Below are 20,307 nucleotides of genomic sequence, written 5' to 3'. Positions count from 1 at the left end.
TGTAGAGGCAGCCTACTGGTAGAGGAAGCACACCACCAACATCTACTAGCAGCCTGCTAGTAGAGGCAGCCTACTGGTAGAGGAAGCACACCACCAACATCTACTAGCAGCCTGCTAGTAGAGGCAGCCTACTGGTAGAGGAAGCACACCACCAACATCTACTAGCAGCCTGCTGGTAGAGGCAGCCTGCTGGTAGAGGCAGCCTGCTGGTAGAGGCAGCCTGCTGGTAGAGGCAGCCTGCTGGTAGAGGCAGCCTGCTGGTAGAGGCAGCCTGCTAGTAGAGGCAGCCTGCTAGTAGAGGCAGCCTGTTTGAGGGGCCACGCTGGCAAAGAGGTGGGAAGCGACCCTCATTCCCTCTCCACCATGGCAGTGGGTCATCTCCTCCGATGACATCAGTAGGTAGGATGTGAGCTCTGCTCTGGCCCGCGGTTGAGCTCAGAGTGTGACTGTTTGCTTATCTCTCCTAAGACTGCCCAGTGATGAGTTCCAACAGTGAACACCTCTGTTGAAATGGTCTGAAATCACACGGTAGTCACACAACGTTTGAATCCAAATCACCATTGAAAAGTTCTGTACCACATAATTATAAACCAGTCATATAGTGTTACTTAAAACACAAGAAATTACAATATTGGTAAGATGTCCACATTGTATTCTAAAAGATTCCACCGTAATCTGCAGGTTTGTGCCTGAGAGATCCTCTACTGTGTTGCTAGGCAACGCAACAACACGACCCCCTCCAGTCCCAGACGTCTCCCAACCCTTCTGTTCATAACCAAAATGTCTGTCCCTTCAAACGTTTGTTTACTGTTTACTCTTCATCTATGATTGTTTATTTCACTTTTGTTTATTATCTAATTTCACCTGCTTTTGCAATTTAAACCTAAGCTTCCCCATGCCAATAAAGTTATTTGAATTGGAGAGAGAGGGAGGGGGACGCTTGACTGGCCAGACAGTTACTGAGATAAAGAGGTGATTGTCGTGTCTTGCCTCATGAGGTATATTTATGAGGGCGCTTTCATGTTTACACATTTAACTGTGTTACTAGGAAACACTGGAAGACTGTACTACAGAGGGCAGGAAAGGAGAGGAAAGGAGAGGGCAGGAGAGGAAAGGAGAGGGCAGGAGAGGGCAGGAGAGGAAAGGAGAGGAAAGGAGAGGGCAGGAGAGGAAAGGAGAGGGCAGGAAAGGAAAGGAGAGGGCAGGAAAGGAAAGGAGAGGAGAGGAGAGGGCAGGAGAGGAAAGGAAAGGAGAGGGCAGGAGAGGAAAGGAAAGGAGAGGGCAGGAGAGGAAAGGAAAGGAGAGGGCAGGAGAGGAAAGGAAAGGAGAGGGCAGGAGAGGAAAGGAAAGGGCAGGAGAGGAGAGGAGAGGAGAGGAGAGGAGAGGAGAGGAGAGGAGAGGAGAGGAGAGGAGAGGAGAGGAGAGGAGAGGAGAGGAGAGGAGAGGAGAGGGCAGGAAAGGAGAGGAAAGGAGAGGGCAGGAAAGGAAAGGAGAGGAAAGGAGAGGGCAGGAAAGGAGAGGAAAGGAGAGGAGAGGAAAGGAGAGGGCAGGAAAGGAGAGGAGAGGGTAGAAAACCCCCACATGTACGCTCCAAGAACTGCACATGGTACTAATTAGAGGGGAGGGGAAGGTGGGGGACGGGACTCGATCCAAGGCCTCATTCTGATATTCAATGTTTTCATTCTACAGACTTCAGCCCATTAGGTGTTAGTTTACAGAGTACTGAGACTTCAGCCCATTAGGTGTTAGTTTACAGAGTACTGAGACTTCAGCCCATTAGGTGTTAGTTTACAGAGTACTGAGACTTCAGCCCATTAGGTGTTAGTTTACAGAGTACTGAGACTTCAGAATGACACTTCTCTTCTCACCAATGAGAGCGTGTATTTAATCCATCACCGTTACAGCTGGACCAAACAGAACAGAGGAATGTCCTCTTTGGACATTTACTAACAGACCCCTACTAACAGAAACTAAGATGATAACATCAACATGCACCAAGAGAAAGACCCCTACTAACAGAAACTAAGATGATGACATCAACATGCACCAAGAGAAAGACCCCTACTAACAGAAACTAAGATGATGACATCAACATGCATCAAGAGAAAGACACCTACTAACAGAAACTAAGATGATGACATCAACATGTACCAAGAGAAAGACACCTACTAACAGAAACTAAGATGATGACATCAACATGCACCAAGAGAAAGACACCTACTAACAGAAACTAAGATGATGACATCAACATGCACCAAGAGAAAGACACCTACTAACAGAAACTAAGATGATAACATCAACATGCACCAAGAGAAAGACACCTACTAACAGAAACTAAGATGATGACATCAACATGCACCAAGAGAAAGACACCTACTAACAGAAACTAAGATGATGACATCAACATGCACCAAGAGAAAGACACCTACTAACAGAAACTAAGATGATGACATCAACATGCACCAAGAGAAAGACCCCTACTAACAGAAACTAAGATGATGACATCAACATGCACCAAGAGAAAGACACCTACTAACAGAAACTAAGATGATGACATCAACATGCACCAAGAGAAAGACACCTACTAACAGAAACTAAGATGATGACATCAACATGTACCAAGAGAAAGACACCTACTAACAGAAACTAAGATGATGACATCAACATGCACCAAGAGAAAGACCCCTACTAACAGAAACTAAGATGATGACATCAACATGCACCAAGAGAAAGACACCTACTAACAGAAACTAAGATGATAACATCAACATGCACCAAGAGAAAGACCCCTACTAACAGAAACTAAGATGATGACATCAACATGCACCAAGAGAAAGACCCCTACTAACAGAAACTAAGATGATGACATCAACATGCACCAAGAGAAAGACCCCTACTAACAGAAACTAAGATGATGACATCAACATGCACCAAGAGAAAGACACCTACTAACAGAAACTAAGATGATGACATCAACATGCACCAAGAGAAAGACACCTACTAACAGAAACTAAGATGATGACATCAACATGCACCAAGAGAAAGACACCTACTAACAGAAACTAAGATGATGACATCAACATGTACCAAGAGAAAGACACCTACTAACAGAAACTAAGATGATGACATCAACATGCACCAAGAGAAAGACCCCTACTAACAGAAACTAAGATGATGACATCAACATGCACCAAGAGAAAGACACCTACTAACAGAAACTAAGATGATGACATCAACATGCACCAAGAGAAAGACCCTACTAACAGAAACTAAGATAATGACATCAACATGTATCAAGAGAAAGACCCCTACTAACAGAAACTAAGATGATGACATCAACATGCACCAAGAGAAAGACACCTACTAACAGAAACTAAGATGATAACATCAACATGCACCAAGAGAAAGACACCTACTAACAGAAACTAAGATGATGACATCAACATGTACCAAGAGAAAGACACCTACTAACAGAAACTAAGATGATAACATCAACATGCACCAAGAGAAAGACACCTACTAACAGAAACTAAGATGATGACATCAACATGCACCAAGAGAAAGACCCTACTAACAGAAACTAAGATAATGACATCAACATGTATCAAGAGAAAGACCCCTACTAACAGAAACTAAGATGATGACATCAACATGCACCAAGAGAAAGACACCTACTAACAGAAACTAAGATGATAACATCAACATGCACCAAGAGAAAGACCCCTACTAACAGAAACTAAGATGATAACATCAACATGCACCAAGAGAAAGACACCTACTAACAGAAACTAAGATGATAACATCAACATGCACCAAGAGAAAGACCCCTACTAACAGAAACTAAGATGATGACATCAACATGCACCAAGAGAAAGACACCTACTAACAGAAACTAAGATGATGACATCAACATGCACCAAGAGAAAGACACCTACTAACAGAAACTAAGATGATGACATCAACATGCACCAAGAGAAAGACACCTACTAACAGAAACTAAGATGATGACATCAACATGCACCAAGAGAAAGACACCTACTAACAGAAACTAAGATGATAACATCAACATGCACCAAGAGAAAGACCCCTACTAACAGAAACTAAGATGATGACATCAACATGCACCAAGAGAAAGACACCTACTAACAGAAACTAAGATGATGACATCAACATGCACCAAGAGAAAGACCCCTACTAACAGAAACTAAGATGATGACATCAACATGCACCAAGAGAAAGACACCTACTAACAGAAACTAAGATGATGACATCAACATGCACCAAGAGAAAGACCCTACTAACAGAAACTAAGATAATGACATCAACATGTATCAAGAGAAAGACACCTACTAACAGAAACTAAGATGATAACATCAACATGCACCAAGAGAAAGACACCTACTAACAGAAACTAAGATGATAACATCAACATGCACCAAGAGAAAGACACCTACTAACAGAAACTAAGATGATGACATCAACATGCACCAAGAGAAAGACACCTACTAACAGAAACTAAGATGATGACATCAACATGCACCAAGAGAAAGACACCTACTAACAGAAACTAAGATGATGACATCAACATGCACCAAGAGAAAGACACCTACTAACAGAAACTAAGATGATGACATCAACATGTACCAAGAGAAAGACACCTACTAACAGAAACTAAGATGATAACATCAACATGCACCAAGAGAAAGACACCTACTAACAGAAACTAAGATGATGACATCAACATGCACCAAGAGAAAGACACCTACTAACAGAAACTAAGATGATGACATCAACATGCACCAAGAGAAAGACACCTACTAACAGAAACTAAGATGATAACATCAACATGCACCAAGAGAAAGACACCTACTAACAGAAACTAAGATGATGACATCAACATGCACCAAGAGAAAGACACCTACTAACAGAAACTAAGATAATGACATCAACATGCACCAAGAGAAAGACCCCTACTAACAGAAACTAAGATGATGACATCAACATGCACCAAGAGAAAGACCCCTACTAACAGAAACTAAGATGATAACATCAACATGCACCAAGAGAAAGACCCCTACTAACAGAAACTAAGATGATAACATCAACATGCACCAAGAGAAAGACACCTACTAACAGAAACTAAGATGATGACATCAACATGCACCAAGAGAAAGACAACCCGACCCTGAGAGGATTGACTGGCAGAATGTTGAAGCCATTAACAGCTTCTTTCTCTCTTTTCTAAAAACTCAATCCCCAAATGTGTTCATCATCAGGACCCCAGGATGCTTCCCCAAATGTGTTCATCATCAGGACCCTTCCCCAAATGTGTTCATCATCAGGACCCCAGGACCCTTCCCCAAATGTGTTCATCATCAGGACTCTTCCCCTCCGTCGCCCTCCCCTCCCCCTCTCTTCCTCCCCCCCTTCTCCCCCGTCGCCCTCCCCTCCCCGTCGCTCTCCCCTCCCTTCCCCCTCTCTTCCCCTCCGTCGCCCTCTCTTCCTCCCCGTCGCCCTCTCTTCCTCCCCGTCACCCTCTCTTCCTCCCCGTCACCCTCTCTTCCTCCCCCGTCGCCCTCCCCTCCCCCTCTCTTCCTCCCCCGTCGCCCTCCCCTCCCCCTCTCTTCCTCCCGTCATCCTCTCTTCCTCCCCCGTCACCAGCCTGTTTTTCATTTGTCTGACAAGAGTCCAGGTGATCCTGTCCTCTCTCCTCCTGTCCTCTCTGCTGTATGCCAGGCAGAGCAGACAGCACTCTGTGGACCAAAATGAGGTCAGATGGAAAAAATGAAAGGGTAAAGAAGGCTATAAATAATGTCCAGCTGTGCTCTGAGCACATTCAGACTCGCTGCGGTCTCTCCACCTCACTAGAATGAGGTCTGCTGCACAACGGAACACAAATAGTCTAGTATATATCAGAAAGCAACCATTTAAAATGCTTTGTTGATATATTTTGATCAGCACGTTAAGCCAACCTCATTTGTGCAGCCTCAGCTTTGTCAACAAAGCAATACAAATTGATCAACTCCTACGGAGGTTCCATCAAATAAACAGTTTAACCAATGATTATATCATCAATGTCATTTGCACAACTATTTGAAAATGCATATATTTTTTACCTGAAAGCAGTGCCACCTTGTCAGCAAAACCCTAAGATCACACAACATAGATCTATTCTCTACTACTAACAATAAGATGACATAGATCTATTCTCTATTACTAACAATAAGATGATCTATTCTCTACTACTAACAATAAGATGACATGACATAGATCGATTCTCTATTACTAACAATAAGATGACATGACATAGATCTATTCTCTACTACTAACAATAAGATGACAACATAGATCTATTCTCTACTACTAACAATAAGATGACATGACATAGATCTATTCTCTACTACAACAATAAGATGACATGACATAGATCTATTCTCTACTACAACAATAAGATGACAACATAGATCTATTCTCTACTACTAACAATAAGATGACAACATAGATCTATTCTCTACTACTAACAATAAGATGACAACATAGATCTATTCTCTACTACTAACAATAAGATGACATGACATAGATCTATTCTCTACTACTAACAATAAGATGACATGACATAGATCTATTCTCTACTACTAACAATAAGATGATCTATTCTCTACTACTAACAATAAGATGATCTATTCTCTACTACTAACAATAAGATGATCTATTCTCTACTACTAACAATAAGATGATCTATTCTCTACTACTAACAATAAGATGATCTATTCTCTACTACTAACAATAAGATGATCTATTCTCTACTACTAACAATAAGATGATCTATTCTCTACTACTAACAATAAGATGATCTATTCTCTACTACTAACAATAAGATGATCTATTCTCTACTACTAACAATAAGATTACATGACATAGATCTATTCTCTACTACTAACAATAAGATGACATGACATAGATCTATTCTCTACTACTAACAATAAGATGACATGACATAGATCTATTCTCTACTACTAACAATAAGATGACATGACATAGATCTATTCTCTACTACTAACAATAAGATGACATGACATAGATCTATTCTCTACTACTAACAATAAGATGACATGACATAGATCTATTCTCTACTACAACAATAAGATGACATGACATAGATCTATGCTCTACTACTAACAATAAGATGACATGACATAGATCTATTCTCTACTACTAACAATAAGATGACATGACATAGATCTATTCTCTACTACTAACAATAAGATGACATAGATCTATTCTCTACTACTAACAATAAGATGACATGACATAGATCTATTCTCTACTACTAACAATAAGATGCATGACATTACTGCCACTTTTCCTTTCCTGTGTTCTGCCTAGACTCCAACACGAAAGCTTAAACATGTTAAAATGAGCCCTGTTCTGAACCAGCAGGCAGACGGCCAACCCGGAGTGCAAGACCAAGCCTCCATTAGGTTTAAAGCCAACTCTGTGCTCTCCTCCCCTTGCCAGGGCAGACGGGCTGGGAGTCACAGGCTCCAGACTAATTAATAGGAGAGAGAGAAAGAGAGAGAGACCCAGAGTCTCTCAGAGCATTCACAGTCGAATCCACTGACACCCCGATCAGATCACAGCAAAATCACAGTCTACTAGAACAGAGCAATACTCAGTCATGAGGCATCAAAGACAAAGGAACTGAATAATATTAAGAAATGCTATAGATGGAAGGAAAGTAATGTGGAAACCTACCAAAAAACAATTAGGCAACAACAAATTCAATCCCTTTCAGACAACTTCCTGGACAAAACATTTCACTATAATAGTGAAGGTGTAAACTTGGCAGTAGAAAACCTAAACAGAATATTTGACCTCTATAAAAACCAAAGAAAAATAACAATGACAAACGGTTTGATGAAGAAAACAAAAACCTAAGAAAGAAGTGTAGAAACCTGCCCAACCAAAAACATAGAGACCCAGAAAACCTGAGTCTACGCCGTCACTATGGTGAATCACTAAAACAATACAGAAATACACTACGGAAAAAGAAGGAACAGCACGTCAGAAATCAACTCAACGTAATTGAAGAATCCATACACTAATCACTTCTGGTAGAATCGGAACACACACACACACACACACACACAAACACGAAGAGTTATCTATCCAAAATGGAGATGTATGGGGGGTAAAGCACTTCTCCAATCTTTCTGGCTTTATAACATAGAACAAAAACATATACACATCTTAGAATCAACTATTAAAAGACCAGAACCCACTGTTTTCTCCAATTATCTTGAATGAACTACAGGACAAAATACAACCCTCAAACCCAAAAAGGCCTATGGTGATGATGGTATCCTTAATGAAATGATTAACTATACAGACAATTCCATTTGGCTAAACATATACTCATTAACATCATCCTGAATCATATCCTCAATGAAATGAGAAATTATACATAGTTTATATTTAGACAATTGGAATTTGTTGTCTGACATCATCCTCAGCTCTGGCATCTTCCCCAATATTTGGAACCAAGGACTGATCACTCCAATTCACAAAAGTATACCAATTTGACCCCAATAACTACCGTGGGATATGCGTCAACAGCAACCTTGGGAAAATCCTCTGCATTATCATTAACAGCAGACTCGTACATTTCCTCTGCGAAAACAATGTACTGAGAAAATGTCCAATTGGCTTTTTACCAAATTATCGTACAACAGACCACGTATTCACCCTGCACACTAATTGACAAGCAAACCAAAACAAAAGGCAAAGTCTTCTCATTCTTTGTTGATTTCAAAAAAGCATTTGAATCAATTTGACATGAGGGTTTGCTATACAATTTGACATGAGGGTTTGCTATACAATTTGACATGAGGGTTTGCTATACAATTTGACATGAGGGTTTGCTATAGAAATTGACATGAGGGTTTGCTATACAATTTGACATGAGGGTTTGCTATACAATTTGACATGAGGGTTTGCTATACAAATTGACATGAGGGTTTGCTATACAATTTGACATGAGGGTTTGCTATACAAATTGACATGAGGGTTTGCTATACAAATTGACATGAGGGTTTGCTATACAAATTGACATGAGGGTTTGCTATACAAATTGACATGAGGGTTTGCTATACAAATTGACATGAGGGTTTGATATACAAATTGACATGAGGGTTTGCTATACAAATTGACATGAGGGTTTGCTATACAAATTGACATGAGGGTTTGCTATACAAATTTACATGAGGGTTTGCTATACAATTTGACATGAGGGTTTGCTATACAAATTGACATGAGGGTTTGCTATACAAATTGACATGAGGGTTTGCTATACAAATTGACATGAGGGTTTGCTATACAATTTGACATGAGGGTTTGCTATACAAATTGACATGAGGGTTTGCTATACAAATTGACATGAGGGTTTGCTATACAAATTGACATGAGGGTTTGCTATACAAATTGACATGAGGGTTTGCTATACAAATTGACATGAGGGTTTGCTATACAAATTGATGGAAAGTGGTGGTGGTGAAAAACATACATTATAAAATCCATGTACACATGTGTGCAGCTAAAATTGGCAAAGACACACTTCTTCCCACAGGGCCGTGGGGTGAAACAGGATGCAGCTTAAGGCCCACCCTCTTCAACATATATCAAATCATTTGTCACATGCGCCGAATACAACAGGCATTCACCTCCATTGAAATGCTCACTTACGAGCCCTTAACCAACAATGCAGTTAAATGCAAATAGTCTGGGTAGCCATTTGATTAACTGTTTAGAAACCTCTTGGACCTAGACTTGTATCATATAAAATCAACGAGGGGGCACTGGAACAGTCTGCAGCACCCGGCCTCACTCTACAACAATCTGAAGTCAAACTGGAGAACCTTCCGTTTCCCCAAACTCTGTCAAGAGGACACAGTTTCATTAGAGGAATCGGTCCCTTCATCTGAGCTGCTCTATTAAATATGGAGATAGATTAACATCTGGTATTGATGGAAAACCTCCTGAAGTAGTTTGGGATGAGCTCGGACCAGTTATTCTTCAATCACTTAATATCGCTTTTGAAAAAGGACAAATCCACAGAGACATCAACGCAGCTACGATATCCCCTAAGAAAGGAAAAGACCTCACAAATTGTGCCAATTTTCAGTCAATCAGTTTAAATCGGAACAGAAATGAAGATGTATGCCCACGTTCTAGTCCCGGGCTTAGAGAAAGTTATTACCAAGCTCATACATCCAGACCAAACAGGGTTTATTAAGACCAGGTTCTAGTCCCGGGCTTAGAGAAAGTTATTACCAAGCTCATACATCCAGACCAAACAGGGTTTATTAAGCCCAAATTCTAGTCCCGTGCTTAGAGAAAGTTATTACCAAGCTCATACATCCAGACCAAACAGGGTTTATTAAGACCAGGTTCTAGTCCCGGGCTTAGAGAAAGTTATTACCAAGCTCATACATCCAAACCAAACAGGGTTTATTAAGACCAGGTTCTAGTCCAGCTCTTAGAGAAAGTTATTACCAAGCTCATACATCCAAATCAAACAGGGTTTATTAAGACCAGGTTCTAGTCCCGGGCTTAGAGAAAGTTATTACCAAGCTCATACATCCAAACCAAACAGGGTTTATTAAGACCAGGTTCTAGTCCCGCGCTCAGAGAAAGTTATTACCAAGCTCATACATCCGGAACAAACAGGGTTTATTAAGACCAGGTTCTAGTCCAGCTCTTAGAGAAAGTTATTACCAAGCTCATACATCCAAACCAAACAGGGTTTATTAAGACCAGGTTCTAGTCCAGCTCTTAGAGAAAGTTATTACCAAGCTCATACATCCAGACCAAACAGGGTTTATTAAGACCAGGTTCTAGTCCCGGGCTTAGAGAAAGTTATTACCAAGCTCATACATCCAGACCAAACAGGGTTTATTAAGACCAGGTTCTAGTCCCGCGCTTAGAGAAAGTTATTACCAAGCTCATACATCCAGACCAAACAGGGTTTATTAAGCCCAAATTCTAGTCCCGTGCTTAGAGAAAGTTATTACCAAGCTCATACATCCAGACCAAACAGGGTTTATTAAGACCAGGTTCTAGTCCCGGGCTTAGAGAAAGTTATTACCAAGCTCATACATCCAAACCAAACAGGGTTTATTAAGACCAGGTTCTAGTCCAGCTCTTAGAGAAAGTTATTACCAAGCTCATACATCCAAATCAAACAGGGTTTATTAAGACCAGGTTCTAGTCCCGGGCTTAGAGAAAGTTATTACCAAGCTCATACATCCAAACCAAACAGGGTTTATTAAGACCAGGTTCTAGTCCCGCGCTCAGAGAAAGTTATTACCAAGCTCATACATCCGGAACAAACAGGGTTTATTAAGACCAGGTTCTAGTCCAGCTCTTAGAGAAAGTTATTACCAAGCTCATACATCCAAACCAAACAGGGTTTATTAAGACCAGGTTCTAGTCCAGCTCTTAGAGAAAGTTATTACCAAGCTCATACATCCAGACCAAACAGGGTTTATTAAGACCAGGTTCTAGTCCCGGGCTTAGAGAAAGTTATTACCAAGCTCATACATCCAGACCAAACAGGGTTTATTAAGACCAGGTTCTAGTCCCGCGCTTAGAGAAAGTTATTACCAAGCTCATACATCCAGACCAAACAGGGTTTATTAAGCCCAAATTCTAGTCCCGTGCTTAGAGAAAGTTATTACCAAGCTCATACATCCAGACCAAACAGGGTTTATTAAGACCAGGTTCTAGTCCCGGGCTTAGAGAAAGTTATTACCAAGCTCATACATCCAAACCAAACAGGGTTTATTAAGACCAGGTTCTAGTCCAGCTCTTAGAGAAAGTTATTACCAAGCTCATACATCCAAATCAAACAGGGTTTATTAAGACCAGGTTCTAGTCCCGGGCTTAGAGAAAGTTATTACCAAGCTCATACATCCAAACCAAACAGGGTTTATTAAGACCAGGTTCTAGTCCCGCGCTCAGAGAAAGTTATTACCAAGCTCATACATCCGGAACAAACAGGGTTTATTAAGACCAGGTTCTAGTCCAGCTCTTAGAGAAAGTTATTACCAAGCTCATACATCCAAACCAAACAGGGTTTATTAAGACCAGGTTCTAGTCCAGCTCTTAGAGAAAGTTATTACCAAGCTCATACATCCAAACCAAACAGGGTTTATTAAGACCAGGTTCTAGTCCCGGGCTTAGAGAAAGTTATTACCAAGCTCATACATCCAAACCAAACAGGGTTTATTAAGGGTCGTCAGGCAGCCGATAGGGCGCCGCCTGTTCCGTGTGGTTGTCGAGGATTCCCGTCTGGATACCCCGTCTGCTGTGTCATCATTAGATGCAGAGAAAGCCTTTGACCGCTTAGAGTGGAAATATTTATGTCTTGTTCTTGAACCTTTTTGGTTTTGGGGTTAGATTTATACATGTGATCTGCACCATGTTTATGAATCCTTCAATTAAATCTACAGGCACGACCTATTCTAACCCATTCACCATACAACCAGGATGTATATCTAGACACGACCCATTCACCATACAACCAGGATGTATATCTAGATATATCTAGACACTACCCATTCACCATACAACCAGGATGTATATCTAGACACGACCCATTCACCATACAACCAGGATGTATATCTAGACACGACCCATTCTAACCCATTCACCATACAACCAGGATGTATATCTAGACGACCCATTCTAACCCATTCACCATACAACCAGGATGTATATCTAGACACGACCCATTCTAACCCATTCACCATACAACCAGGATGATTATCTAGACACAACCCATTCACCATACAACCAGGATGTATATCTAGACACGACCCATTCTAACCCATTCACCATACAACCAGGATGTATATCTAGACACGACCCATTCTAACCCATTCACCATACAACCAGGATGTATATCTAGACACGACCCATTCTAACCCATTCACCATAAAACCAGGATGTATATCTAGACACGACCCATTCTAACCCATTCACCATACAACCAGGATGTATATCTAGACACGACCCATTCTAATCCATTCACCATACAACCAGGATGTATATCTAGACACGACCCATTCTAATCCATTCACCATACAACCAGGATGTATATCTAGACACGACCCATTCTAATCCATTCACCATACAACCAGGATGTATATCTAGACACGACCCCCTCTATCACTTCACTAGGTGCTCAGAAAGACACCCCCCTCTATCACTTCACTAGGTGCTCAGAAAGATACACCCCCCCACACACCACAGAATCATTGTAATCCTATGTCCCACACCACAGAAACAGAATCATTGTAATCCTATGTACCACAGATCTATAATCCTTGTTACCATGGTAATCCTCAGTGGGTCTAGGTAACGGAGAGAGTGCTGAGATCAATGCAGAGAGAGCAGAGAGCTACAGTAACATCAGATGTTCTGAGTCCAGGGAGATAAGGCACTATGGAAGACAGCTGGATCAGTCCTTACCAGAGCTGGCCACTGGATGTGCTTGTCTTTAGTCCCCTGGGGGTTCTCCACCAGCAGGGTGCCCTCTCTCCTCTTGGCCCATACCAGCTGCTGCTCCAGCAGGAACACCTGGAAGTCCTCGTACACTTTCACCCACTCACGCTTCTCCCACTCCAGGTCATCAAACTCCACGTACACCTGGGAGGAGAGAGGAGAGGGGGTGAGTTCATGGGTGTACATAGAGAGGGTGTGTGTGTGTGTGTACACAGAGGGATAACAACCCATTCTGCAGTTGGTTGTTTCACATGACCTTTCCCACCACGGACGAGAGGTCAGTAGACTGACAGTGTTCACGTTTTCATATTGAAAAGAGGATACAATCAAGTCCATAAACGTCAACTCCAGCTTTCAATACAACTAGTAGATATTACTGTCTAAACCCCCAGACAGACAGCGTTCAATACAACTAGTAGATATTACTGATAAAACCCCCAGACAGACAGCGTTCAATACAACTAGTAGATATTACTGATAAAACCCCCAGACAGACAGTGTTCAATACAACCAGTAGATATTACTGTCTAAACCCCCAGACAGCGTTCAATACAACTAGTAGATATTACTGTCTAAACCCTCAGACAGACAGCGCTCAATACAACTAGTAGATATTACTGTCTAAACCCTCAGACAGCGTTCAATACAACTAGTAGATATTACTGTCTAAACCCCCAGACAGCATTCAATACAACTAGTAGATATTACTGATAAAACCCTCAGACAGACAGCGTTCAATACAACTAGTAGATATTACTGATAAAACCCTCAGACAGACAGCGTTCAATACAACTAGTAGATATTACTGATAAAACCCCCAGACAGACAGCGTTCAATACAACTAGTAGATATTACTGATAAAACCCCCAGACAGACAGCGTTCAATACAACTAGTAGATATTACTGTCTAAACCCCCAGACAGCGTTCAATACAACTAGTAGATATTACTGTCTAAACCCCCAGACAGCGTTCAATACAACTAGTAGATATTACTGTCTAAACCCCCAGACAGCGTTCAATACAACTAGTAGATATTACTGTCTAAACCCCCAGACAGCGTTCAATACAACTAGTAGATATTACTGTCTAAACCCCCAGACAGACAGCGTTCAATACAACTAGTAGATATTACTGTCTAAACCCCCAGACAGACAGCGTTCAATACAACCAGTAGATATTACTGTCTAAACCCCCAGACAGACAGCGTTCAATACAACTAGTAGATATTACTGTCTAAACCCCCAGACAGCGTTCAATACAACTAGTAGATATTACTGTCTAAACCCTCAGACAGCGTTCAATACAACTAGTATATATTACTGATAAAACCCCCAGACAGACAGTGTTCAATACAACTAGTAGATATTACTGTCTAAACCCCCAGACAGACAGCGTTCAATACAACTAGTAGATATTACTGTCTAAACCCTCAGACAGACAGCATTCAATACAACTAGTAGATATTACTGATAAAATCCCCAGACAGACAGCGTTCAATAAAACTAGTAGATATTACTGTCTAAACCCTCAGACAGACAGCGTTCAATACAACTAGTAGATATTACTGTCTAAACCCTCAGACAGCGTTCAATACAACTAGTAGATATTACTGTCTAAACCCTCAGACAGACAGCGTTCAATACAACTAGTAGATATTACTGTCTAAACCCTCAGACAGACAGCGTTCAATACAACTAGTAGATATTACTGTCTAAACCCTCAGACAGCGTTCAATACAACTAGTAGATATTACTGTCTAAACCCTCAGACAGACAGCGTTCAATACAACTAGTAGATATTACTGATAAAACCCCCAGACAGACAGCGTTCAATACAACTAGTAGATATTACTGTCTAAACCCCCAGACAGACAGCGTTCAATACAACTAGTAGATATTACTGTCTAAACCCCCAGACAGACAGCGTTCAATAAAACTAGTAGATATTACTGTCTAAACCCTCAGACAGCGTTCAATACAACTAGTAGATATTAGTGTCTAAACCCTCAGACAGCGTTCAATACAACTAGTAGATATTACTGATAAAACCCCCAGACAGACAGCGTTCAATACAACTAGTAGATATTACTGATAAAACCCCCAGACAGACAGCGTTCAATACAACTAGTAGATATTACTGTCTAAACCCTCAGACAGCGTTCAATACAACTAGTAGATATTACTGATAAAACCCCCAGACAGACAGCGTTCAATACAACTAGTAGATATTACTGATAAAACCCTCAGACAGACAGCGTTCAATACAACTAGTAGATATTACTGTCTAAACCCCCAGACAGCGTTCAATACAACTAGTAGATATTACTGTCTAAACCCTCAGACAGACAGCGTTCAATACAACTAGTAGATATTACTGTCTAAACCCTCAGACAGCGTTCAATACAACTAGTAGATATTACTGTCTAAACCCCCAGACAGCGTTCAATACAACTAGTAGATATTACTGATAAAACCCTCAGACAGACAGCGTTCAATACAACTAGTAGATATTACTGTCTAAACCCTCAGACAGCGTTCAATACAACTAGTAGATATTACTGTCTAAACCCTCAGACAGACAGCGTTCAATACAACTAGTAGATATTACTGTCTAAACCCTCAGACAGCGTTCAATACAACTAGTAGATATTACTGTCTAAACCCCCAGACAGCGTTCAATACAACTAGTAGATATTACTGATAAAACCCTCAGACAGACAGCGTTCAATACAACTAGTAGATATTACTGTCTAAACCCTCAGACAGCGTTCAATACAACTAGTAGATATTACTGTCTAAACCCTCAGACAGACAGCGTTCAATACAACTAGTAGATATTACTGTCTAAACCCTCAGACAGCGTTCAATACAACTAGTAGATATTACTGTCTAAACCCCCAGACAGCGTTCAATACAACCAGTAGATATTACTGTCTAAACCCCCAGACAGACAGCGTTCAATACAACTAGTAGATATTACTGATAAAACCTCAGACAGACAGCATTCAATACAACTAGTAGATATTACTGTCTAAACCCTCAGACAGACAGCGTTCAATACAACTAGTAGATATTACTGTCTAAACCCCCAGACAGACAGCGTTCAATACAACCAGTAGATATTACTGTCTAAACCCCCAGACAGCGTTCAATACAACTAGTAGATATTACTGTCTAAACCCTCAGACAGACAGCGTTCAATACAACTAGTAGATATTACTGTCTAAACCCCCAGACAGCGTTCAATACAACTAGTAGATATTACTGTCTAAACCCTCAGACAGACAGCGTTCAATACAACCAGTAGATATTACTGTCTAAACCCTCAGACAGACAGCATTCAATACAACTAGTAGATATTACTGTCTAAACCCTCAGACAGACAGCGTTCAATACAACTAGTAGATGGGGTCATTTATCTGACTCTGGGTCAGTAGATAAAGGGGACCATCTGACTCTGGGTCAGCAGAAAAAGGAGCCCATCTGACTCTGGGTCAGCAGATAAAGGGGACCATCTGACTCTGGGTCAGCAGATAAAGGGGACCATCTGACTCTGGGTCAGCAGATAAAGGAGCCCATCTGACTCTGGGTCAGCAGATAAAGGAGCCCATCTGACTCTGGGTCAGCAGATAAAGGAGCCCATCTGACTCTGGGTCAGCAGATAAAGGAGCCCATCTGACTCTGGGTCAGCAGATAAAGGAGCCCATCTGACTCTGGGTCAGCAGATAAAGGAGCCCATCTGACTCTGGGTCAGCAGATAAAGGAGCCCATCTGACTCTGGGTCAGCAGATAAAGGAGCCCATCTGACTCTGGGTCAGCAGATAAAGGAGCCCATCTGACTCTGGGTCAGCAGATAAAGGAGCCCATCTGACTCTGGGTCAGCAGATAAAGGAGCCCATCTGACTCTGGGTCAGCAGATAAAGGAGCCCATCTGACTCTGGGTCAGCAGATAAAGGAGCCCATCTGACTCTGGGTCAGCAGATAAAGGAGCCCATCTGACTCTGGGTCAGCAGATAAAGGAGCCCATCTGACTCTGGGTCAGCAGATAAAGGAGCCCATCTGACTCTGGGTCAGCAGATAAAGGAGCCCATCTGACTCTGGGTCAGCAGATAAAGGAGCCCATCTGACTCTGGGTCAGCAGATAAAGGAGCCCATCTGACTCTGGGTCAGCAGATAAAGGAGCCCATCTGACTCTGGGTCAGCAGATAAAGGAGCCCATCTGACTCTGGGTCAGCAGATAAAGGAGCCCATCTGACTCTGGGTCAGCAGATAAAGGAGCCCATCTGACTCTGGGTCAGCAGATAAAGGAGCCCATCTGACTCTGGGTCAGCAGATAAAGGAGCCCATCTGACTCTGGGTCAGCAGATAAAGGAGCCCATCTGACTCTGGGTCAGCAGATAAAGGAGCCCATCTGACTCTGGGTCAGCAGATAAAGGAGCCCATCTGACTCTGGGTCAGCAGATAAAGGAGCCCATCTGACTCTGGGTCAGCAGATAAAGGAGCCCATCTGACTCTGGGTCAGCAGATAAAGGAGCCCATCTGACTCTGGGTCAGCAGATAAAGGAGCCCATCTGACTCTGGGTCAGCAGATAAAGGAGCCCATCTGACTCTGGGTCAGCAGATAAAGGAGCCCATCTGACTCTGGGTCAGCAGATAAAGGAGCCCATCTGACTCTGGGTCAGCAGATAAAGGAGCCCATCTGACTCTGGGTCAGCAGATAAAGGAGCCCATCTGACTCTGGGTCAGCAGATAAAGGAGCCCATCTGACTCAGGGTCAGTAGATAAAGGAGACCATCTGACTCTGGGTCAGTAGATAAAGGAGACCATCTGACTCTGGGTCAGTAGATAAAGGAGACCATCTGACTCTGGGTCAGTAGATAAAGGAGACCATCTGACTCAGGGTCAGTAGATAAAGGGCCCCATAACTTTAAGATCTTATTTAAATAGACAGAAGAACACAGCAAAGCAACAACAACTTAGGCAAGTTGTTAAGGATGACATCAGTTCTGCCAAAAGGGACCAGCTATATATTATCCCTGTACCAGAGCTGTAATGATTCATGTGATGGTCAACAGTACAGATCGAATGTTATTTTCACTTGGCCACTCTGACCATCACATAAGACTGTTGACCTCTCTGCTATTGAACTGCTATAACCCTTTGAGACAGAGACAACAAATCACTTACATGAAGTACTGTTTGGTAGACATGAAAACAAGATACAGGACTAAATGTTCAACCTGAAATAACTGCTATGATCAATGTCTGTGACCTCCACCAGCATAGTGACAACATGCCATGCTACCCCGGAGGCCTGCTGTCCACGGCTAGGATAGAGCCACTAGTTAAAAGGCCCTGGTTTTAGTGACAACATGCCATGCTACCCTGAGGCCTGCTGTCCACGGCTAGGATAGAGCCACTAGTTAAAAGGCCCTGGTTTTAGTGACAACATGCCATGCTACCCTTGAGGCCTGCTGTCCACGGCTAGGATAGAGCCACTAGTTAAAGACCCAGGCTTTAGTGACCTCTAATTCTAGCTTCTCTGGGTTTGATGCCAGGTACTATGTGATCAGACGAGGTGATAAATAACTAGCAATAAGTTAGTTTACCCAGCAGCACGAGTCCACTTGGTTGTTCTCTCACAGCAACACCACACTGACAGGGAAAAGAACAGCCTGACAGAGAAGCATTGAGAGAGTGCCAATACACCCCCCCCTCCCCCCTCCCGTGCTCTCACCCTCCCTCTCCATTCAATTCAAAGGGCTTTATTGGCATGGGAAACATATGTTTACATTGTCAAAGCAAGTGAAATAGACAAAAGTTAAATAAACAATTACAAATCAACCGTAAACATTACACTCACACAAGACATTTCAAATGTCATATTATGTCTATATACAGTGTTGCAATAAACAAATATGAGTTGTATTTACAATGGTGTTTGTTCTTCACTGGTTGCCCTTTTCTTGTGGCAACAGGTCACGAATCTTGCTGCTGTGATGGCACACTGTTACTTCACCCAGTAGATAGGGGAGTTTATCAAAATTGGATTTGTTTTCTAATTCTTTGTGGGTCTGTGTAATCTGAGGGAAATATGTCTCTCTAATATGGTCATACGTTGGACAGGAGGTTAGGAAGTGCAGCTCGGTTTCCACCTCCTTTTGTGGGCAGTGTGCACATAGCCTGTCTTCTCTTGTGAGCCATGTCTGCCTACGGCGGCCTTTCTCAATAGCAAGGCTATGCTCACTGAGTCTGTACATAGTCAAAGTTTTCCTTAATTTTGGGTCAGTCACAGTAGTCAGGTATTCTGCAGCTGTGTACTCTCGGTTTAGGGCCAAATATCATTATCACTTAGTTTTATCAAAGATTCTTTGTAATTAGTATTACGCGATCAAACTGAATAATCATGTAACTGTAATTAACTAGGAAGTCGGGGCACCAAGGAAAATTCAGATTACAAAGTTATAATTTCCTAATATAACCTTTCAGATATTTTATATCTGATCAATTAGTCTTCGAATGAATGAATTACTTACTTTACCTCACGTTAGTCTCATTCCAAACGTCGTAAATAGTTGGTTATCTGCCCGAACCCAGTCTTCACTATGAGTCATCCATACATCAATTGTCTAAAATCATTTATTTACTAACTAAATAATTCACAGAAAGCAGTCTAACCGACACCGGCAGCCTAGCAGTCTAACCGACACCGGCAGCCTAGCAGTCTAACCGACACCGGCAGCC

General features: G+C 41.9%; 1 protein-coding gene across 1 annotated transcript in view; it reads right to left on the bottom strand.

Annotated features, from left to right (window-relative positions):
• LOC139413868 (probable JmjC domain-containing histone demethylation protein 2C) overlaps positions 1-20,307 on the bottom strand; it is a 236,858-nt gene that overhangs the window by 162,750 nt on the left and 53,801 nt on the right. Inside the window, exon 2 of the mRNA XM_071161700.1 lies at positions 13,531-13,707. Within this exon, the coding sequence (XP_071017801.1) occupies positions 13,531-13,707 (177 nt within the window). The remainder of the gene's footprint in view (positions 1-13,530; positions 13,708-20,307) is intronic.

This window comes from Oncorhynchus clarkii, chromosome 1 (assembly GCF_045791955.1).
Source record: "Oncorhynchus clarkii lewisi isolate Uvic-CL-2024 chromosome 1, UVic_Ocla_1.0, whole genome shotgun sequence".
NCBI classification, from domain to species: Eukaryota; Metazoa; Chordata; class Actinopteri; order Salmoniformes; family Salmonidae; genus Oncorhynchus; species Oncorhynchus clarkii.
The sequence above is the reverse complement of the archived record's forward strand: the minus strand, read 5'-3'. Positions and strand labels throughout refer to the sequence as shown.